The sequence below is a fragment of the Rhinolophus hipposideros genome (assembly GCF_964194185.1).
Source record: "Rhinolophus hipposideros genome assembly, chromosome: 6".
Classification (NCBI taxonomy): domain Eukaryota; kingdom Metazoa; phylum Chordata; class Mammalia; order Chiroptera; family Rhinolophidae; genus Rhinolophus; species Rhinolophus hipposideros.
In genome coordinates this window covers 47,960,097-47,983,934 of record NC_138052.1, presented here as the reverse complement: position 1 = coordinate 47,983,934, position 23,838 = coordinate 47,960,097, and the positions used below count along the sequence as shown (strand labels likewise).

Here is a 23,838-nt window from a genome sequence, read left to right as displayed (position 1 = left end):
TCTGTCCACCTCTTCTTTTAAATATTTGAACACATTTTTAAAAACTGTTTTAAAATCCTGTGTACTAATACCAACATTTGGATTTTCTCAAAGTCTGTATTTGACTGCCTTTTATCTTGATTAGGGATCACATTTTTCTACTTCTTCACATGCTAATTGTTTTTATTGTATGGTAGTCAAAATGGATGATAACTTGTATGGAATCTGGATTATGTTGTCTTCCTTTAAGGCATTGAGTTTTTTTTCTGGCAAATGGCTAATTATTGCCAAATCTTCTTGGTCATATTTAATTTTAGTTGTTAGAGTGAGACTACCTGGTATTGTTCCAAATATAGTACAGTTCTTATTCCTATGTCATGGCATTTCTGAGGTCTTAACTGCATACCTGAGGTGTTCAGAGATCTCTCCACAGTGCTTTAGTCAGAACTGTAGTATCTCCTAGCACTACCCTGCCTGTGTCCAGTCAGTTCTCTTTTTCCCACCATCACCCCCAGAATCCTCTCCTCTAGGCCCTGTGGAGTCTGTCCTGTGGATGAAAAGCCCTCGGAGAACTGTCTTGCAGACTTCAGGGGACTTTCCCTCTGTCCAGCTCCCTCTTATTCATTATTGTGCTGTGCAAAAAGACTCACCACCTTCTCAACTCACAAAACTGCCGCTCGGTGGGACAGTCACTCTCTTGTTTGCTATTATATTTGGTATTCTCTGCTTGGACTCCACCAGTGCACCACAATCTAGAACGTGTAGCCACACAGAAAGCTAGGGCGAGTGTGGGGGTTGACCTTTTGTGTTTCTCATCTCTTAAGGACCACAGTCCTATACTGTCTGAATTGTAGTCCAGTGACTAAAAACAGTTGCTTTATATATTTTATCCAGTCTTATCATTGTTTATGGCAGGAGGGTGAGCTTGTTACCAGGTACTCTGTCCTGGACCAAAATCAAAGACATAATTTAAGTCATAATTTAAGTCATAATTATGAAGGTTTTGTAGCCATATAGAAAAAAAATGTGTGTGTGTGTGTGTGTGTGTGTGCGCGCGCGCGTGCGTGCACCCAATTACAGGAAGAGAACTTGAAAAATTAACATTTAACTTATTAGGATATTTAAATGACTGGTAAGACTTTTTCTCTTAAAAATTTTCTGTTATAACTAGTAACAAATATGACTTTGTTATGGAATTACAGATTATTGAAATGGTTTTAAGCTGAAACTAATAAACTCAAATTCTTCCTTTTACCTAAAAATATTTCATTTTTAATTCACTCATCAGCTGATACATTTGTTAAAGTCGTCCTTAAATTATGTTATATAATGAGACTTTTACATACATAGTAAATGGCAAAGTCAGGAAAACATTCTGTCCACATAGCTTACACTGGGTGCTTTGGTTTATGTTTGATTTTTTAAATTATAATAGGAAGTGGCACTGCATTCAGCAGAATTTTCTATAGGTAGGATCCTCAGAAACATTAGTACTCAAGGTAAACAACTGGGGTACGTGTGTGTGTGTGTTAACTTTTCCAAAGCAAGTCAAATGCACAGGTATTTAACTGTTATAACCATCGACTTAGAGCTAAAGCAAGGAATCATTATTCAGTTACACCATACATGTAAAGGAACAGGAAATGCACACACAGACACACACACAGACACACACACACACACACACACGACTTATAGTACTTGTGACTACCACTGAATTATAGAATAACTCTACCAGCCATCTTGTGAAAATTTCTTACTCAAAAATGTTATCTTTTGTTTTGGAGATGCCTTCTTCTCCAATTCAAGTTTTCAAAAAATATTCAGTATGTTTTGTATTTTTCTGCTTAGTTCTCTTTTTTCACTTTTTGTTGTTCTTTAAGAAAACGTACCTTCCTTTCTAATATAAGGATTCCTGGGTTTTCCCCCAAGGAAGATGATATAAAGTTTTTAAGGACTGTTGTTATATGTCTTAAACATATAGTACTATTTTATATAAATATAGTTGAAGATTTATAATACTAAGGAAAATTTTAAAGTATTGTCTCTTAATTCTATTATTCTAACATAATTATTTTTATTTCACCGAACATGTATATAACCTTATATAGCTGCAGTTACAATACACATATAATTTTGGAATCTGCTATTTTAACTTCATTTTATTTTGTAACAATTTTCCACATTGTTACATAACCTTCACATTTATCATTTTGAGTTACCATAATTTTTTCATTACCCTATCACTGAGGTTGTTTCCAATTTTTTGCTATCTTATTTGGCATTCCAGTGAATACCATTGTACAGATACTTCTCTATACAGAACTTCTCTGTTTGTTTGAGTTACTTTGTTACAATAAATCCACAGAAGTATAATTTATAGGTCAAACAGTATGAGCCTTTTTTTTTCTTTGAGTGGTGGTAGGGGTGGTTGTTAAATACCTGATTATTTATTTGTTTGTTAGTTATTTGTCTCTATGCTTAAGTTCTATTGTAATTGTATTTATTACTTATAAACTTGAATGATTCTTATTGCTGTCTGTTGGGTTTTGGTATCCGTGAATCAGAGTTTTCTAATATAAAGAACTACCATAAAGCAGCAGGTCTGGAGGAAGTCCCATAAATACAGTAGGAACATTTTATAGGTTTCTGTGGGGATTCTGTAACTGTACAGTGGAAGATCTGTTCTGCAGTGGCTTAGGGTATAATATTACCCTCACTTAGCAGTTAAGAAAATGAAGCAACATAAAGAACAGTGTAAGGAAGTTAAAGCAATTTAAGAAATAACTAAGTCTATTAAATACTCAGGAAGAGGCAAGTTAAACTAACAGTTTAAAACAAATGCTTAAAGCTAAAGACCACATACACTCTTATTGTCTCAGAGTTTGATTTTTTACAGTGAAATGGATTGGTCTGTTTTCTTTCTTTTATGTTGTAGAAATCTATAGGTGAGAAACTTGTCCCAGACTTAATAATACTATTTTTTCAATAAATGATTTTTTAAATAATATTTATTTATTTACGATGTTGATTTTTTTTAAAGATTTTTATTGGGGAAGGGGAACAGGACTTTATTGGGGAACAGTGTCTTTCCGGAACTTTTTATTGGGGAACAGTGGGTTTTTCCCAGGACTCATCGGCTCCATCCAAGTCAAGTTGTTGTCCTTTCAATCTTAGCTGTGGAGGGCGCAGCTCAGCTCCAGGTCCAGTCGCCATTGTTAGTTGAACCGGCAACCTTGTGGTTGAGAGCCCGCGCTCCAACCAACTGAGCCATCTGGCCACCTGGAAGCTCAGTGGCAGCTCATTGACTTCATTCTAGTTGCGAAGGCATAGCTCACTGACCCATGTGGGAATCCAACTGGCATCCCTGTTGCTCAGAGCTTGCTCTCTAACCAACTGAGCCACCCATCAGTCCCTCAATAAATGATTTGTTGCCTTTAATAATTTTTAATAATATTATATATCGGGGGTGCCAAAAAAATGTATACAAATGGACACTTTGCTCAACGTTGCTCAAGCAGTAGTAGTTCGCCATAATCAGAAGTATCTGGATGCTAATGGTAACCACTTTGAGTACCTCTTGTAACTACAGAAGTCAAACGTGACTTGTATTCATCTTTTGTTATCGGTATATATTGAGTATTACAATTTTAAAATTTTTTTCCTTTCCTAAAATGTGTATACATTTTTTTGGCACCCTCTGTATATGTTTATACATACAGAATATAAAGTATAGTAGTCATCTTCAAGTTATATATGTGATTACTCATATATATTAAAATAAGTCAACACAAAAATCTAGGGTTGCCAGGTGGCTCAGTTAGTTAGAACGCGAGCTCTTAACAACAAGGTTGCTAGTTCACACCATTCAATTCCCACGTGGGATGGTGGGCTGTGCCCCGCTGCAACTAAGGTTGAAAACGGTGACTGGACTTGGAGCTGAGCTGTGCCCTCTACACCTAGATCAAAGGACAACAACTTGGAGCTGATGGGCCCTGGAGAAACACACTGTTTCCCAATATTCCCCAATGAAAAAATTTTTTTTGTTAAATCTATTTTAATCTTATTCATTAAAGCAAATGACAAAGTTGCCTAATGATTATTTGGGTTGTAAATGATAAGATTTTAATTGAAATAATGGTTAAATTTTCATCTGTGAAACTGTGATTTTTACATTATCATTTGCTTTTCCTGGGAACTTCAGTATGCCAGTTTTAAGTCTTAAAAGAAAGCAATTTCTCACCTTTCAGTGGTTTATTTATAAGCAGGTCACTGGAATACACACTCTCATATCTGATTGCATAAACAGGATTTAAAATAGTTCCAAACTTATCTCATTCCACCCAAACCAACTCCTTATTCTGTCATTGTTACCTCCAGTTTTCTTGATACTCAGTTTTAAGACCTTGAAATCATTCTTGACTCTTTCTACTCTCCACAACATCTAGTTCTAAATCTCCAGGACAACAGGTTTTTTCAGTGTCTCTCCTTTCACTCTTCCTTTCTGTTTTCCATTGCCACCACCTTAGTCCTGGGACTCATTAGTCCTAGATAATTGCAACAGTCTTCTAATTGGTCTCCCTTCCTCCAGTGCCTCCCCTGCTTTATTATGTCTTGCACATGACTAACCTGTTCACATTTGAGATCCTCTGAAATCTGACCACAATCCAGCTCCTAACTTCACCTGCAATTACCCAAGAGAACCAATCAAAGTGGTTTTTTTTTGTTATTTCTGTATAAACTGTCCATATTCTCAGCTTCATACATGTCTCAGTTAATATTTATCAGTCACCATAATGATGCCCCTCAAGAATGAACCCATTTATAGAAATGAAGGCAGCTCATAAGAAAAGTCGAAAGTTACTTTAAAAACTGAGAATAAATACAAAATATTTTAAAACAAATCTCTTTGACAGCACAGTATTAAAATAAAAGTATTATAAAAGGAGAATTCAAAAACTATTAAAGAATGCTGTGTTCATAAATTAACAAAAAGGCAAATGAATTTAGCCATAGCGTAAAATACACTAAACCATACTAGCACCCAAAAGAATCATGCATCCTAATAGTACTCCTGGGACACTACTTCAGCAGTCATTTCCAAAAGGTGGCTGGAGATTGCAACACAACAAGATTTTGCACAAAGGAAACGTAGGGTTGTACCAGCATTATCAGAAGGAACATCTGACACAAAATATATTCAGTCCACATGGAATTCATTTATCTAATTTGTCTTTGACTAATCTAGAATGAAAGATGCATTCCCTGCTGCTTTTTTTCTGCCTTCTTCAATTATAAAGCATGTTTTACAATAGTTTTTCTTTCTTTCTTTTGATAGGGATCATATGCAATGGTCAAAAGAAGAAGAAGCAGCAGCCAGAAAAAAAGTAGAGGAAAACTCAGCCGTGCGAGTCCTTCTGGAAGAGCAAGGTAGGCAACTCAATGTGGTAGTCCTGGAGCCTGGCTTTCCTGTTTGACCTTCCACTGATTTGTTCACACCTTAGTGTCTTTCTAGCTGTGTCATTACTTTGGAGAATTCTTAGGTTCCACCTATGCCAATCCACTTGTTCCATTTGGGAGAATTCCCAATTTTTCCTGTATAGTGGGACCAAAGGTAGTACGATAAGTTATGTACTCATCTTGTACTTGCCTTTTTGGTAGTCAGATTGTTGCCTTTTCTTGGAGATATACACACGTGGGTGGCATTTCAAACAAGATACGAAAATATAACTTTAAAATTTTCCTCTTGCTATACATCTTGTAGTTGTGCATTTCACTTGTTAGGAATGTTCAACAAATTCAAAAACTTAGAGCAAAGAAGGTAAAGTCAAATCAAAATGTTGCTGGTCTTTTAGGATAAACATAAAGTTTCAGTAAAGATTTAAGGTACTTTTCTTGGAGGCCATTGATATTTAGGGTTTAATTTAGGTAAAGCTTTGCCAACCTTCAAAAATGGCTTCTAAAACATGCGACTATGCTACTATCACAAAAACAGAAAATTGTTGGTGAGGATGTAGAGAAATGGGAACCCTTATGCATTATTGGTAGAATTGTAAAATGGTGTAGCCTCTGTGGAAAACAGAATGGAAGCTCCTGTAAAAAATTAAAGATGAAACTAATATATGATCTAGCAACCTCACCTCTGGACATAGCAAAAAAAATTGAAAGTAGGGTCTTGAGATATTTGCACACCCATGTTCATAGCAACACTATTCACAATAGCCAAAAGGAGGAAGCATCCCAAAGGACTGTCAGCAGATGAATGGATAAACAAAAGGTGGTATTTACATGTACTTGAATATTGTTCAGCCTTAAAAAGGAAGGAAACCCTGTCACATGCTATAATATAAACTGGATGAAATTTGAAGACATAACATTAAGTGAAATAAGACAGTCACAGAAAGGCAAATACTGTATGTTTCTACTTACATGAAGTATCTAAAGTAGTCAAATTCATAGAAACAGAAAGTAGAATGGCGGTTACCAGGGCCTGGGGGACGGGGAAACACAGAGTTGTTATTTAATGGGTATAGAGTTTCAGATTTGCAAGATGAAAACAGTTTTAGACATCTGTTTCACAACAAATGAATATACTTAACACTATTAGATTGTACACTTACAAATTGTTATGATGGAACAGTTTATATTATGTATTTTTACCACGATTTTTGAAAATAGCACACACAAAAATTTGGCCTATGTCCTCACTGTAGTACTGAGAACCCACAGACACTTTGCTGAACACATACTCTCTAAATAGGATTTTCTACCTTATTTTTCTTAAAATCATTTCTTCTTTGAAACAGCTTGGTTCTTTTTTCTTTCTTAAAAAATATAGTTTATTGAAGTACCAAATACACACAAAAGTTTATACAACTCATAAAACAATTCTTACAAAGCTCAATGAATTTCCCCAATACCCACATCAAGAAACAGAATATTACCAATAACCCAGAAACTTCCTCATGTTCCTTCCCAATTACAATGCTTCCCACAACCCGTCAGAGCCCGCAGTGAACAATCACTATTCTGGCTTCTGACACCATACATTAGTTTTGCCAGAACAACGTGGTTCTACTCTTGATCATTTCTCAGTCACACTGGTAGCAGTCTCAGTATGGCCATTAGATAAAGCAGGTGAGAGCGAACGGTCGCCACAGGTCAAATCCAGCCCACTGCCCGTTTTTATAAATAAAGTTTTATTGGAACACAAACATACTCACTTGTTTACTTATTATTTATGGCTACCTTGGAGCTGTGTCTACAGAGTTGAATGGTGTCAACAGAGACCATATGTAGCTCACAAAGACTACTTACTATCTCGCCCTTTCTAGAAAAAGTTTGTCGACCCCTGAAATAGAATTTTCAGGACAGATTGATCAGCTGTCCTGAGACACCCCAGGGAAAGATGTTTGCGGTCCTCCGTGCAAGCCAAGCATAGTGAAAATCACTAATCCCACTGGGTGTTAACTATTGTTCTAATGACTTTAGTCTACAATTGAGGCTAACGTTTGCAGCAAAGGTCGCTGTGGAAACTGAGCTAATGAGACAGCCCTTAACCAGTGAAGGGGAAAGCACTGCCCTATCACATCCTCTGGTATCGTTTGCTGTCCCTTGGAGCTTGTTCTCTTTCCGTAGCCTAAGCTTGAATGTGTCGCAGAGGGCAGACAAGAACGAGCACCTGATCCACAATGGAACCGTTCTATTTTTATGGCTCCAGCCATGCAGTCCAGAGTGGGACATGGCCAAGGGCTGCTGGGGTTGGATTTGAGGGTGCATACCAGTGGCAATTCCGCTTACAAATCAGCCAGCATTGCATTCCTTTGCAGGAACTCTGTCACACTGTTTCTGAGGAAGTATAATTTTGCTTCTTTGCCAGCAGCTGCACAGACATATTTTCCACATTACTCAAGCTTCTGCTAGTGGCCACCTGGATATGACAGAGAGAGTCAAGCCTAAACTGAATTAAAAGTTATCAGCCATCTTAATTCATTCCCAGGAAGTTAAAAATTATTCACGGTATATTTCCTGATAATATGAAAAACCAAGGATTTTTTTCATGCTTTTTGTCTATGTCTGTTTAGAACATAAATAGATGAGCAGTGCTGATGATGTTCCCTTAAAGTGCTCTGTACATGGCTGCCTACTTTGGCCTATTTATGTTAACAATGAACTTGAGTGAAACTAATGAGGTTATTTTAGGGCCTTGGATACCGCAGTAGAGGAAAATGACAGTTTCCACAGAACCATAGTGTGACTGAAATAGAAAGGTGGTGACTGGGCTCCCTCTGTAGAAGCAGGAAAAGCAGGCTGGAGAGGACTGATGCTACAGCTTTGAAGCTTTTGGTTTGTTATTAGCATGTCCAGTCTCTCTCTGAGTACGTTTTCTGGCTGCCGTGGAGACACAGAACAAAAGATTCCGTTTTAAAATGACTCAAAGTGATCGAGGTTTCTAGTGGGTCCCTTCTGCGGCCTCCCCGTAGCACTGCTCAGGGTGGTGGACTTCATACTCTGTACATGTCAGGGAACAAGGAGAGGAACACACAGGGAGGGTGACCGTTTCCTCACACATAAGCAAGGCTGCGCAGAGTAGCAACGGAGGCTGCTGTGAGGGGACGAAGAATGAAAACTTGTTTTCAGGAGCTGTGTGGAGTGAGAGGACATGACAGTGAGAGCAAATGCCCACCGAGCCACCCAGTCCAGTCTCTGCCAGGAATCACAGAGCTGCTAGTCTGTGGAAGCCCTGGCTGAGGCTTCTCATTGGATATTTAATGTCCCTGATGAATATGGGTCAAGGTGAATAGGTCCGTTTAAAAGTTCTACTCCCAGACCTGATGAAAACCCAAAGGAAGCTCTGACCCAGTTCTTCTCCCACTGCCTCTTTTAACCACCATCTCTTCTTATCAGGAGAGTCTTAAGTTTTTAAAAGAGCCACTTTTCTCCCATCACAAAGCATTCTATTTGCAAATTAGTGTACAGCATGAGCACTGTTTATTGATCTTATCTCACTTATTTTAACCCTACTGGGAGGAAATACTGGTTCTCCCACGCTGGCCAACTCTCCAACACATTTTTTTCTCTGTGTCAATCTGTCCTGTCACTCCCATATCCCACTTCTCTCCTTTTGTCTCAGTTGTTACTGAGAACTGAAGTCAGGAAACATCCTCACAATTCTGAAAGTAACAACTTATCCATTACCAGTAACAGTCTTTTGCTGTGGGATGGTTGACATTTCATTCCTGTGATCCAAATGTATATACCATTCAGGCTCTCAAATTAGCAATATTTCTTTCAATTAGATGCCCAGATTACTGATTTTTAATTCAACATATCTTCTGGTAATTTCTTTTGAATTTTATTATAGATCATATTTCTTTTAAAAGCTGGTTAATTCCAAGAAAAAGAGAAAGATACATTTGGTAGTTTTTGAGTTAATATGATTATATTTTATAACTTTTAAAAAACATCTCCAATGTGTTATAGCAAATGTAATGGGTTTTTAAAACTTAATATCAAAAGCAGCTGCTATTTTTAAATGTCCTTGTAAATAACTACCTAACTAGAATGCGTTATCTCTGTCAAGCAAAATAGTAAAAGAATCCTACTAAACCTTACCTTGTGAATACTTTACCACTTGAGAGTATCCTATGTGAAAAAAAAGGAGACTAGCTAAAAGTTTTGTGTGTTGATAAATTTAGAGTACTTCTTTATAAGTCATCTTTGGTTGTTTGAAATTTCATGCAGTGCTTTTAGAAATGTACTTTTCATAAGAGTTTCCTTTTATTAGACAGTGAACTTTATCAGTGACATGTGGAAATTTCCAACTTTGAGAGCTCAGGTATTTGCGTAATTGATGTGCAAAAATAACTTCAAGTTGCTTTTTGTTACACTGCAACTTAGAATAAATTTTCATAATTCATATTAATCATATCATATATGCCAGATACATAAATAGTTTAATTCATTTTCTAATCGTAATATTCAGTGTGATTCAGGGTGAATTCTGAATATTTAAGTATGGTTACTGTGTCATATTCCTTCTTCCCCGCAGCAGTACTGAATTTAATAAGTGAATAATTGAGAAGTTGCTTCATTTTGCTGTGGTTAAACTGATCACTACATCCCCTTTACTGCCATTGGCATAGAGCAATTAACTCTGAATCAGCAACCTAGGAAAGTGGAAGGAAAAAATACTCCTTCAAGAAAAATTGATCATTAATATACCTGTTTAGAAGATCAGCTGGACAAGATGAAGACAGGGCATGTTTCTCCACATTATATTCTTGTATCATTATTGGCCTGAACTTGAGATGAGTTACAGTAGCTTAAAACTAACTGTTTCACTCATGGTCAGGAAAGGAGCTCTCCCAAATCCCCTGTCATCACAGATACTCTTGCAGTTCAGGAAATTAAATCATATGCTGAAGGTGTTTACGTTGTCACACAACCATAATTATGAGTTTGATTGAGCTTCCATGGGGTCTCAGAAGCTGTCACACATTACTGGTAATTATTGAGTTGCCAGCATTAATTGAAGATACCACTGAAAACACAACTTTAAAACACAATAAAAAACACAAAAAAACAAATGCAAAAACAAAAAATGTCCAGCCCATTAGCCTTTCCCTTAGCCCATCCTGGATGCTGTTTCTGTTTCTTTCCCACAAACTCATCTATTCTCAAAGAGCATTTTGTGTTGCCATTGTTCATCATAATTTCATCATCTAACTTTGCAGAATTTATATTTTTATATAATTCAAATGAGGTTTAATTAATTCTGTATTTCTGACCTGTTTTTATGAAGGTTCACTCCAATCAGCATTAGTTTTAAAAGTAAGTTATACCGACGATAGGTCATGCTGAGGTTTTAATTTCAGCTTGAGATTTCGTAATGAAAGGAAAGGACAGAATCAGAAAAACAGATTATTTCCAAAGACATTTTGGAGAGAGGTTTAACATTGATTTTGTATTAGGAAGGCAATGTAGTGTAATGGTTAAGAGCGTGGGCTTTAAAGTTTGATAGACTTGGTCCAGGTCCTGGGTCTGCTGGATGACCTTGGGAAAATTTTATATCCCTTCTGACCTTGAATGTCTTTATAAATTGGAATAATAATGTCTATCTGAAAGGTATTACTAGGATTAAATGGGACTAAAAATCCAAGTAAAGCATTTGACATAGTGTCTGGCACATAATAAGCACTCAGTATGTGTTATTGTTGTTATTTTTAATGATGTCATTGGTATAATGATTTATATAAATGTAGGGTGTTTTCTCCTAATTTCTGAGTGGGTAATGCTTGAAAAAGGTATATGTATTAGCAGACGTTGATCTTCTGATAGTAATCAGATCATTTTTAGATTGCATAGGCCAGGGTGGAACTTAGATGCTTGATGTGTTTGCTATCTGAACCATATTCCAGTCATCTCACTGCAGATTACTTTTATTTATACACTGTAGAAATTAATGCAGTAGTATAAGCTCATATCTATGACAGAAATCTGATCCAAGATTTTGTAGTTTGTAAAACTGATAATGTTTAATGTTTTCCATAAATTCGTGGGGTTTAATTAGAAAGTACATAGACTTTTTAGAGCTTGAACATAGATACTCTAATTCAACCCTTCATCAAATTAGAAAACTGTGTAGGCAAGTTGAATGAAGAATCAACTAAATTCCTTATCTTGTAACATATAGATAAAACTTTGCAAAAGAAAGATCATTAAATTGTTATCATCACTCCAAATTTTTATCTGATTGTTATAAATGAATATAAAATAAATTTTAGAGTTGCAATCAGTGTATAGAGAAACATTCTGTGTGAATGTTTTCTCTTAATATTATTATCCTTTAAATTTTAATTGCTAAAAAAAATTTTTTTTCATTGCTATGTAAGGTTACTCTGTTTGACCTGCATTGCTTGGTCATTCCTATGTTGTTGGGTATTTGAGTTATTTCCCACTTTTTCCTTTATAAATAGCACTGCTATGAATATCTTTTCAGCTGTCTACCCTCTTCCCCCCAATTAATTCCTAGGGGAATATTCCCACAAATTAATCAAGATATAGTATTACATCCTATTCACTGAAAGGTTCAAACTCATTTCACAAGTAGCTTGGTATTGGAAACTCAGATACTAGAGATTTTTGACTAAAAGTCAAATCTAGGTTCTTAGGTGTTGCTTTTTATTAAGCAGAAATATCTTTTACCAGCATAGAGCGAGTTACAAAGAGAGTTTTTTAAGGTGAAAGGAAGAAGAGAAGGAGCAAGAAGACCCTGGGGACATTTGACAGGTCCCTAATTACTCCTAAGTCTGATTTTAAGAACGGTGTTTTGTTTTCTTACACAGTATATCAGGTACACTCCAATTTTTAAAAGTAAAGATAGAACTATTTTAAAAATAAATATCTAACATTTTTAGATTAACCATAAATAGGCTTCTTTCCATTAGTGTAGATGTGAGCATATTTTGGACTTCAACATCACAGAATTCTTTTGTTACAGAGATCTACTTTCATTTCTCAGTCCTTAAATACAAATGTGAGTTTCTGTCTTTATAGCAGTCCAGCTGCTAGATACAATTCAGCCTTAATGGGAAGGAAGTCTTGTGGCCAAATGGGTGGAGATCCATGGTACAAGGCCATAAAGATAAAAACGGAAAGAAAAGAAAAACTATAAGGGCTTCAGGACAGGGCTCTGTAATAGATGAACTGACTGTAGGCGATGCTTATTCTGAGGGTAGGGGCTTCTTTAAAATTGTGGAAGAAATGAGTTTTTCATTTTTAGTTTTAGTTTATTTTTGGTACAAATACTAATTTTACACAGATCAAAATTCAAATGAAAATTGTTTCTCAAATTCTGGTCTCCAGAATTGATTTTTATATATATATATACACATATACATATATATATATATGTATATGTGTATATATATATATATGTATATGTAAATATGTATATGTGTATATATGTATATATATGTATATATAAATATGTATATGTGTATATATGTATATATATAGTATATTTCTATGTATACACACACGTGTATTCTTTTTCTTTTTTCTTTTCTGATAAATGGTTGCATTATATACATACTGTTCTACACTTTGCTTTTTTACCTAACATTAAATCTTGGAAATTATTCTATATCAATAGAAGGTTTTTTAATTCTTTGAAAGCACTTTAAAAATATTGTGTGTGTACATTGGGTGAAAGTAATTCTTAACTCATGGATTAGACCTAGGGATTAGGCCTGGTACCAATAGTGTCCAAGAAATGTTTGTTGAATGAATAAGTGAGAGTGGGTGATTTAATTATTATATTAATTTAAGGTACAGATAGAAAGTGGCAGAAAGCTAAGAATTCCCTAAAGTTTTGAGACTCTTGACCTAACTCTGACCCTAGGATCCAGAGAAATCTAAAAGATGACATCATAAAATGCGTATCTCTTTTAAAAAGGCATCAGAAATTCTTACTAAGGCTTTGTATTAGTTGTCAATAGGAACAGATGCCTCAGGAGGTGGGGGAAGACTGGAGTTATGGGATGGCCTCTAGACTCCAGGAGTCAGAATATGTGGTCCTGGTTCTGCTATGATGGGCTCTAGGCCCTAGAACAATTGGGTTCATCTTTTCCATGCTTTCTTTCATGCAAAATACGGGTGTTGAAGTACATTATTTCAATGGACAGTTCTAGCTCTCGGATTGTCATTTGTAACTCCACAATTCCCTGTTTGATTACCAGTTTGCACAGAAATCATGTTCAATCTGCATTTACACAGCCAAAAAATGAGGTGTCTTTTCTCTAAGATAATAGAGCCTTACAGATTATTGGTAAAAATGTGGTTATTAAGATTCTAAGATTAGACTGTAGAAAGTAGTTTGCAATGATTATATTCCTCACAAAATTTATTGGCCAAACTATTAAGACAGAAACAGATGAACTAAATACCCCACACACTGACACATTTTGAGAAAATCAATACTCTGTAGTAAATATACTTGTTATAAATGATAAATAATGTATATAACATATTTAATAGATTTAACAATTAAATATGTTTAGCTATTAAAATAGTAAGTAATAATAAATAGCAACTAATAATAAATATAATTTATAGTAAAATCTTTTTCTCTCCTTTTTAGTTAAGTATGAGAGTGAAGCAAGTAAATATTGGGACACATTTTACAAGATTCACAAGAATAAGTTTTTCAAGGATCGTAATTGGCTGTTGAGGGAATTTCCGGAGATTCTTCCAGTTGATCAAAACACTGAAGAGAAGGCAAAAGAATTATTATGGAATCATGTAAAAACTAATGCTGCAACTAGTTTCTCAAGAATGCACTGTGCTACCATGCTTGAAGAAAAAAATCATTATAAGAAAAGTTCTGTCTTGTCAGATGGTCAAAGCAAAGCAGGATCTAATTTTTCTAACCTAGACTCTGAAGAACACAGAAAAGGACCTCTCAAGCCTGAGCCATTTCCTGGTAGCAATGCCACTTTCAGAATCCTAGAGGTACTGTACTGCAGGGGCAAAGATGGGATTTAGCAAATGATTTTAAAGTGTGCATTCCATATTATTTAATAATTATTTAATAATTTAATAATTATTCCATATTATTAATTATCTAGATTCTTTATGGGGGAAATGATCAAACCTAACTATATCAAGTTCAAACCTAACTATGTACAAGTTCAGTATACTTGTACACCATATCTTTAATCAGTCTGGTTTTAACTTGTCTGTTTTAATTTCTAACTTGAAGGCAGTTTTAGATGCCAATAAAGTTTTGGCCTTGATTTCTATCTCTTTCTGTTACTAACCCATTTTTGGTGAAATAGAAATAACAGATATGTACTTGTAATTTTCTGTAATCTGGTGTAGACTTTGATTTTGTTTTTAGAAATAAAATTTTCCCTTCTCATTGTAAAGGTAGTATATATTAATTATAGATAATTTGCTAAAGAGTAGATAAGGGAAATAAAATTATAATCCCACAAATAAGGGATTTAGCCATTGATAACATTTTATCGTTTTTACTATTTTATATAGTTGAGCTATACCATGATATCATAAGCTGCTTTCCCTATCTTTAAAAATTCTCTATAAACAATTTTTGTGGCTGAGAAATATTTCACTATATGGAGTACGATAATTCACTTATCTATTTTCACACTAACTGAGCATTTTTAAATTGTTTTCAGGTTTCTACAGCAAACGTTGGGTGTAAATGTTTCCACATTTTCTTTTATTATCTTTGATTAGATTTACAAATTCATAACTTACAAAAATTTTTAATACTCTTAAGATGTATCACCAAATTGATTTAGAACAAGTAGTACTAATACCACTTCACAGAAGCATATGTTTGTTTCATCACACCCTCATTGATTGCAATATTCTTATTTTAGTGCTTTTCGCTTTGTTAGACAAAAATTATACCTTGTTTCAATTTGTATTTCTTTGATTATTAAATAGGTCATATGGTTTTCAAATATTTAGAAGCCATTTGTACTTCTTTTGTGTTCTATTTATTTTCTTTGCTTACTTACCTATAGGGTTTTTTTTGTTGTTGTTTTTAATGAGACTGGCTTTTTATAACATTTATTGCACACTTTTTTTTCACAGTGTGTTGGTCACCTTTTAATTTGGTTTATTTTGGGTTTTGTTGTGTAAAAATTTTAAATGTTTCTATAGTCAAATTTCTCAGTATTATTCTTGTGATTGATTCTACTGCTTTTGAGTTTAGAAAACTCTCTTATACCTACCAGAGATCCAGTAAATTTCTTCTAGTTTTTTTTAGAAAAAAAAATCTGACATTGGTGAGGAAAGTTTAACCTGTTTTCATGATGTTTGTTTGTTCTTTTGATTTTAGGTTGGCTGTGGTGCTGGAAATAGTGTTTTTCCAATTCTGGACACTTTGCAGTGAGTTTTAGAGTGTTCTACAAAATTTTACATATGTATGGGATGTTGAGAAATTCTGGAAAAATGTTGTTATGCGCATGACAGTTGTGGTCTTGTTCCCATATTAACAATGATTAAGGCAAATTTCAAAAGCACTGTCTTCGTCTTAGTGCCCCATTTCACGTGAACTGGGACTTACTCTGAAAATAGTGTCTCACAGCCATGGGTTGTCCACTGCAGGTTGAAGTATTTTGTAAGCTTGTGTTTGCATGGATGAGAGAGTAAGAAAGCAGCAAGAGATATGATCCTTCTACTAAGCTGTGAATTACTAAACTTTAGAGGTTTATTTGTTCCTCAAAGACAACACAAGTGTCATTTTAACACATAGAGGATTGAGTGTAAAGCTTATGCTTTAACCCTCATTTTATTTTGTCCTCACTTCTGGAGCCACACCCATGATAAAATCTTCGGGTGTCAAATGATTGTCTCTGGACTTGAACTTGTTTGGAGGTAATAACAACTAACCCTAAGACTCAAAAAAGCAAGCGAAAGTAAATACAGACAGAGCTCCTGACCCGCCGTTCCTACTCACTACCTCACCTATGTTTTAGTATTTCCATAATGAAGACACACCTTACAAAACTTTTCTAACACCTTCACGTATGGCTGGTCTGTCGATTTCTTTCCTTTTTTTTAAGTTTACATAATAGCTTTCACATTATTTTTCCATTGTAAAATCAACATAAGCACATTCCAGAACATTTCCATTAGAGTAAAAGGGGGGAGGGAGAAATCACCCATCATCCCCATTATCCTAACATAGCTGCTGACAGAATTTTTGTTGTAATTCCTTTCAGTCTTTTCTCTCTGTATATTTTTAAATTTAAGGATTTATTTTTTTAGACTTTCTTTATGAACATGTAAAAGCATTCAGAAAAGTAAAGAATGTTAGTCAATGAATCCCCTTATACCCACTACCTCAATTCAACAATTATGAATGTAATGCCAACATCATGACACTTAATCTTTAAATATGAGGTGTCTTATGACGTATCTCCAAAAAATCAGAACATTCTCTAATACTAGTATAAACCTAACATAATGAATAGTAAGTCATTCTCTGATAGCATTAAATAACCAGTTCAAGTGGCCAGGCAGAATGATGCTGGCAAATTTGCAGTTCTGAATGGCCTTTCTATTTTTGTACTTATTTTCTTTGTTATCCCTTTTCCAGTTTCTGGGCTGAAATTTCCTGTTCTTTTATAGCATATAGCCAGGTTTCTTCACCCCAGTAATCCCCAAGCTTGTAATACACGTAAATCTACAACATTGGCAGTTGATTATGTGTTACTTTATGACTCCTCTCAAAGTTTTATTTACCATGTGATTTCCTTATGTCTCGTCTCTCCAAACCACTGTTTATATTCCCTGAGGTAGAGAGCATATTTTACCCTAATCTAATTTTCCAGGTAGCCTAACAGTACAATATGGGTCATTAGAGCTCAGTACATATTGACTGATTAATATCTCTGATTCCTCACTTGTTAGTTGTATTTTTCCCTCTCCCTTCAACGAATCATTGTAAGCTCTTGCCTCCTCACTCCCTGGCTTTTCTTAGCTGTCTTTGTTTTTTTCCTCATATCTATATTTTAAAAATCATTGTAGTTCAATAACCTGAGATAATTCATCTTTAAAAGGCAACCAGTGATTAGCCTTCCAAAGATTGGATTAGTCTTTTTTTCCCCCACCTAAGAAATTATGTTTTATTACTTTTGGAGAGTATAGGATTAATGTTTTACATTTTCAGAATATTTTACCATAATTAGACCTCCAGAATTGAGAGGTCACATCATTCTCCAAGGGTCATTTAATTTGTAAACCCCCTACCAAGATAGTGCTTGGTGATATTGTGGTAGTAGTGGTATTTACACCTGCTTGCTGGGAGAAGGGCCAAGACAGTCAGCTGATTTTACAGAAAAGCTCTGGAAAGTTTGTGAGTGGTCACAAGACTTTGACTTGGGCTGCTGATGCAGTGGGAATTCAGTCTCACAGGTCATGCTGCCGCTCCGGAAGGACACATGGCAAAGGGCCCGTGCTTTCGTTTAGCTACTAGACTGTTCCATATCTTGTGGGTGTTTTGTAACCACTGCCCACAGTAGATTGTATACTTTTCACAATGAGCTACATGTGCCAATGTCCAGAGAAGCATTTTGAGTTAAATGGAAGTTTTTACAGAATCCTGTTTAGTTTTTAAGTTCCTGGAAGGCAGAGGCAGATCTTCCTTTAATACTGTTCATAATAATAATATCAGCAGCAGCAACATAATAATAATGACTAACATTTATTAGGTGTTGACTATGAGTTAGGCACTTTTCTAGAAAGTTTACTTATTTGAATCCATTCAATCATCACAACCACCTTAGATGCCATATTTATCTCTGTTTTAAAGATGAGGAAACAGAGTTACAGAAAGATTAAGTAACTATTCCAAGGTCACACAATTAAGTTGTAGAGCTAGGATTTAAACCCTAGGCAATCTGGTTCTAGATCCCTTTCCCTTAGCCATCATATCACAGACTGCCATATGCATCTGTGTGTTTATTGAGAACATTTCAAACACTTGGGACTACCCAGCAAATTATGAGTCACAATATGTGGATTTCATAGGAAACAATAGGGGTATGGGCTGCAATAAAGCACTGTTTTTATATGTGACAGATCAGAAAAAATAAGCAGTGCAAATTTTAATTTTGATTCAGTGCTGGTTAACTTTTCATAACCAAATTCTATTCTTTATACTTGAATTTATTTGGACAGATCTGAAGTCCAATGTCAGTCCCTAGTGCCACAGAACGAATGAATTACACATGAACATACCGTGTTTCCCCAAAAATAAGACCTAGCTGCTTAATAAGACCACATCAGCTCTAATGTGTCTTTTGGAGCAAAAATTAATATAAGACCTGGTCTTATTTTGCTATAATATAAGACCAGGTCTTTATAATATAACACAATGATATAATATAATGTAATATAATATAATATAATAAACGGTCTTATGTACTATAAGACCGGGTCTCATATAAGTAATGGAGAGTCTTAAAACCAGGACAGGAATTTGAAAGTTACCCTGTAAATTAATGTAAGTGAGACAATGCTGGTTCAGAAGCAACATGAAGGCCACTCATATGCCACTATAGACAACAGTATCTACAAAGAAGAAGTGATAAGCCAAGTGTCATTCAAAATTCTATTATGGACATACTTACTAAGAAGTTCAAGCCTACAGTTTCCTTTATTCTTCAGTGTGAGCATGTCTGGATTCTAGATGTAAATATTTCTTCCATTTTCATAGGAATGCTCCAGAGTCCTTTCTTTATTGTTGTGATTTTTCTTCTGGAGCTGTGGAGCTAGTAAAGGTACGCCTTATATTTTCTTTAAAGAGAGCCATATAAGAATCTGATTTATTTGCTGTTGAAGTGATTTTTTTTTTTTGGAATGTTTCTGTATCAGATGTTATCTGTGACCATTTTTAACTGAGCTTTTACTATTTCTGGGAATCATACTATCAATTGATGCCTAAGGTATGACCTTAAAACAATAAAAATTGTTTTAAATTTAACATAGAGTTCAAGGGACTGGTACACCTAGAAAGGCCAACAGCTCCTACAAGGTAATCTTGTTCATATTTATGTTTCTAGAGCCTTACACATACCGTCTTTCCCCGAAAATAAGACCTAGATGGAACATCAGCTCTAATGCATCTTTTGGAGCAAAAATTAATATAAGACCCTGTCTTATATTATAGTAAAATAAGACCAAGTCTTATTTTAATTTTTGCTCCAAAAAAACGCATTAGAGCTGATGGTCCAGCTAGGTAGGTCTTATTTTCGGAAAAACACAGTAGTCTGGCACATAGTAGGCACTTGTTAAATTAAACTTTTTGAAAAAAATGTCTGAAAATGCATATATCGCAAATCTAAAATATCCTAGACTTTTAAGGAAAATAGTGGGGAACCTGAACTTATCTGACCAGTCCCCAAACACTAGTGAGCATGACCTTAGCAAGAAGAGGTAATGTTAGGAAATGAAAAAGGAAAGGAAATTCTACTAACAAAAATATGGTGTAACCTGAAATCTATGTAAATTTACTAACAATTGTCACCCCAATAAAATTAATTAAAAAAAAAAAAATATTTCAAAGAAAAAAAAAAAAGAAAAAAATATGGTGTAAACATATGGAACATGATTTGATAAGAGTAATACTTATTCATTGTAGACATTTTCTAAAATACTGAAAAGCTTAAAAGGGGAGATAAAATTCACCTATAGTTATACTTCCTAGAGTCCTAGGGTGAATCATTTTTAATATTTTGGTATATATCCTTCTAATTTTGTTTTAGTGGACTAATTGTGTGTGTTCGTGTGTGTGTGTGTGTGTGTGTGTGTGTGTGTGTACACTCTAATGCAATGTTTAAAAAATAACAGCTTTAGTGAGGTATAGTTTATATACCATAAAATTCATTTTAGAATGTACAATTCAGTGATTTTTAGTATATTTACACAGTTGTACAACCATCACCATTACCTAATTTTGATTATGTAGTAGAGGATATTTATATTTGAAGCCAAATGAGGCATGGAACAAGCAGTGGGAGAAAGAGCTGAGGGCCAGCTCAGTGCCTTTGAAATAACAGGGGTAGGCTCCCAACAGTGCTGCCTACTGACTCATAAAGACTGCCGTACTCCACTTTTAAAATTGAAGAGGGATTGCAAAGACTATTTGTTGTCAAGTCCAAGTGTTAGACTTAATTTTTTATGGCAGCTTTGGAAATAAGCTAACTGAATACTGAATTAGAAATCAAGTGCATTCAAATGTATAGAGGAAAAGCACTTGGGAGGAAAAAAAGGCCTTTTTATTTTAAAAAAATACTAGAAGTCTGCTAACTACTTTTTTTTCCTTCTTTGTGATTCTTTCTCATGGCAGTCGCACTCAGCCTACAGAGCAGCCCAGTGTTGTGCCTTTGTTCACGACGTCTGTGATGACGGCTTGCCCTACCCTTTTCCAGATGGGATCCTGGATGTCATTCTCCTTGTCTTTGTGCTCTCTTCTATTCATCCCGACAGGTGAATGAAGACAAAAGGGCAACACAAATGTGGAAAGCCCCTTTATCGGTAGTAGTTTTTAGAACTATCAAAGCAAAAAATGACAATTCTTGAATTTATTATTTAGTGAACCACTGTATGTATAATATGCAGCCTTTTAAATGAAATGTTTCCTTTCTTCAGACTTTTAGAAAGAAACTGGTCAAACTACTTCATTAGTGAGCTTTCTGTCACTGTCAGAATGAAGTGAGCATATTCTGGCAAGACACATACCTATTAAAAGTGACAGTGCTTCAAGGAAATTACAAATTCAGAGCAGCCTAATAGACTCCCAAGAGGGAAATTGTACTTGGTGATCGAAAACAAACATCTTTGATTTATTGAATGTTCGTGAAGAGGTGAGCTGTGAATCTGTTTGGTTTCACACAGGTCTGTCGAGGGCTTTAAAACAATTGTTTTAAAAGAAGCCCACTAGGGAAGTACAGGTTATCAAGATTTTCCAGATTAACCTTGGACCTTTATAATCTAAGGTTAGCCTAGTGTCATTATTTAAATATTTATGACTTTTAAAACTTTTTGTTCACACACAGTGTTTTGAAACAATAAACATAGCTGTCCTACAGAGGGGAAGCATAAAGAGATATTACCAGCAATTAAAATGATCACCTTTTTTAAAATTTTGCCACCTTATATATATTAAGGCACATGTAGTAGCAGAGGTTGTGCCCTTTGTAAGCTTTCCTTTTTTTTTTTTTTTTTTTTGTCTTTTGGCAACCTTGTGGTTGAGAGCCCGCTTGCTCCAACCAACAACTGAGCCATCCAGGAGGCAGCTCAGCTCACGGTGCTGTGTTCAGTCCTGGTTGCAGGGGGCGCTGCCCACCATCCCTTGTGGGACTCGAGGAATTGAACTGGCAACCTTGTGGTGGAGAGCCCACTGGCCCATGTGGGAATTGAACCGGTAGCCCTCGGAGTTAGGAGTTAGGAGCATGGAGCTCTAACCTCCTGAGCCACCAGGCCAGCCCAAGCTTTCTTTTTATGTCCTCCCTTTTCTTCCACCTCCTCCCTGCCCACTCCTGTTCAAACTGTTGTTTCTGTCTAGTTGTGTAGGACACAGCTCCCTGGCCCATGCTGGTATTGAGCCTTGCACTCCCCCCAGCTGAGACAGTTGGTCACCGGTCGTCTGTTGCTGCTCACAGCAAATCATGACAGCTCTCGCCGGCTGCCAGCCACTCACGCTGGCTGCCGGCCACTCACGGCCCTGGTGGCACACAGCAGCCCATGGCAGCACACAGCAGCCCGTGGCAGCTCATGCCAACCTCTGGCAGCTCATGGCAGCCGAGCTCCAGGGACAGCCGTTGTTCACAATCTTAGCTGTAGAGGTTGCAGCTCACTGGCCCATGTGGGAATCAAACTGGCGCCCTTGGTGTTAGGAGCACGGTGCTCCAACCACCTGAGCCACTGGGCTGGCCCTGTAAGCTTTCTTAAAATTAGGTTTCTACTATGGTAGTAGAATCAGCTCCAGGAAAGAGCCAGTGGTAGTAGATATAACTTGACATTAACCACTTTTTGTTTGATGAGTGTGACCCTTTCCCAAAGAATTGAGTTACCCTGTGCTTCTTTCTTTGCAATTGCAAGGTCACTAGGACCTTTTACAGTTTTGCTTTTCATTCAGAGATGAGCACTTTGATTACTTGTGAAAAAACAAATTAGATTTCCAAATACATCTGACTGAAAGACATATTTGCACGTGGTGAGATATATCAGGTTCCATGAAGTTACTTTTTCCTCCCAGTTTCTATAACTTATTTTTTCCTGCTAATCTGTTTAGACTATTGGCATTATTCAGGTACTGGTAGAAAGATGTCATCTATGTATTTAGTTTCATAGTTAAAAGGATGAATAGTTAAAAGGATGGAGTAGGTGGATAGAGAATAAGATTTTCTATTTGACACCCATAACAGGAAATGTTTAAATTCCAAATAAGACCACAAAAACACTATTTGAAATTAGTTTAGATAATGTATTTTCTCATGATTTGAATTGAATGTTAAAGAGAAGTGTAAGCAGATGTCTGGAAGTTTGCTTTTATAGTACAGTATATTCATTTTTTTGTTTGTTATAAAATAAATTCAGATGTATCATGTCAGTAGCCACTTTCTTATCTACATGGAAATGATCTAAAAATAAGGCGAATAAGTAGAAGGAGGGCAAGAGTAAGTGAAAAGACAAGGCAGTCTCTTCAGGTCACTTAGGAGGGTGGTAGTCGGTTCAACTCCAAGAAAGCTCTAGAAAAGTGGCTTCTTGCCAGCTTGGAAAATCCACGTGCAAATGAACAGCAAGCAATTCAACTAGACCTTGGGTCTGGGGGTTCCTAGCTTACATAGGAATAAACCATAGAAGGCTGCAAAAGAGCTGTCCTTCTTGTCATTAAAATAAAACAAAGTATAATATGTTACCACAGATATAGGCAATCAATACATATATATTTTAAAAATTTTATTGGGGAACAATGTGTTTCTCCAGGACCCATCAGCTCCAAGTCGTTGTCCTTCAATCTGGTTGTGGAGGGCGCAGCTCAGCTCCAAGTCCAGTCACTGTTTTCAATCTTTAGTTGCAGGGGGCACAGCCCATCATCCCATGTGGGAATTGAACCAGCAACTTTGTTGTTGACAGCTCGCGCTCTAACCAACTGAGCCATCCGGAAAAGCACACTTAAAGTAAATAAAGATTAAAAAAAAAAAATCCGGGCCGGCCCCATGGCTCAGCGGTTAGAACTCCATGCTCCTAACTCCGAAGGCTGCTGGTTCGATTCCCACATGGGCCAGTGGGCTCTCAACCACAAGGTTGCTG

General features: G+C 35.9%; 1 protein-coding gene across 3 annotated transcripts in view; it reads left to right on the top strand.

Annotated features, from left to right (window-relative positions):
• The window catches only part of METTL8 (methyltransferase 8, tRNA N3-cytidine), a 69,036-nt gene that overhangs the window by 39,165 nt on the left and 6,033 nt on the right, over positions 1-23,838 (top strand). For 2 of the 3 annotated variants that reach the window (XM_081052635.1, XM_081052636.1), the window contains 5 exons: positions 5,318-5,409; positions 14,123-14,493; positions 15,854-15,903; positions 19,238-19,301; positions 20,870-21,009. In XM_081052635.1, the coding sequence (XP_080908761.1) occupies positions 5,318-5,409; positions 14,123-14,493; positions 15,854-15,903; positions 19,238-19,301; positions 20,870-21,009 (717 nt within the window). The remainder of the gene's footprint in view (positions 1-5,317; positions 5,410-14,122; positions 14,494-15,853; positions 15,904-19,237; positions 19,302-20,869; positions 21,010-23,838) is intronic. The other variant, XM_081052637.1, reaches the window with a different exon arrangement.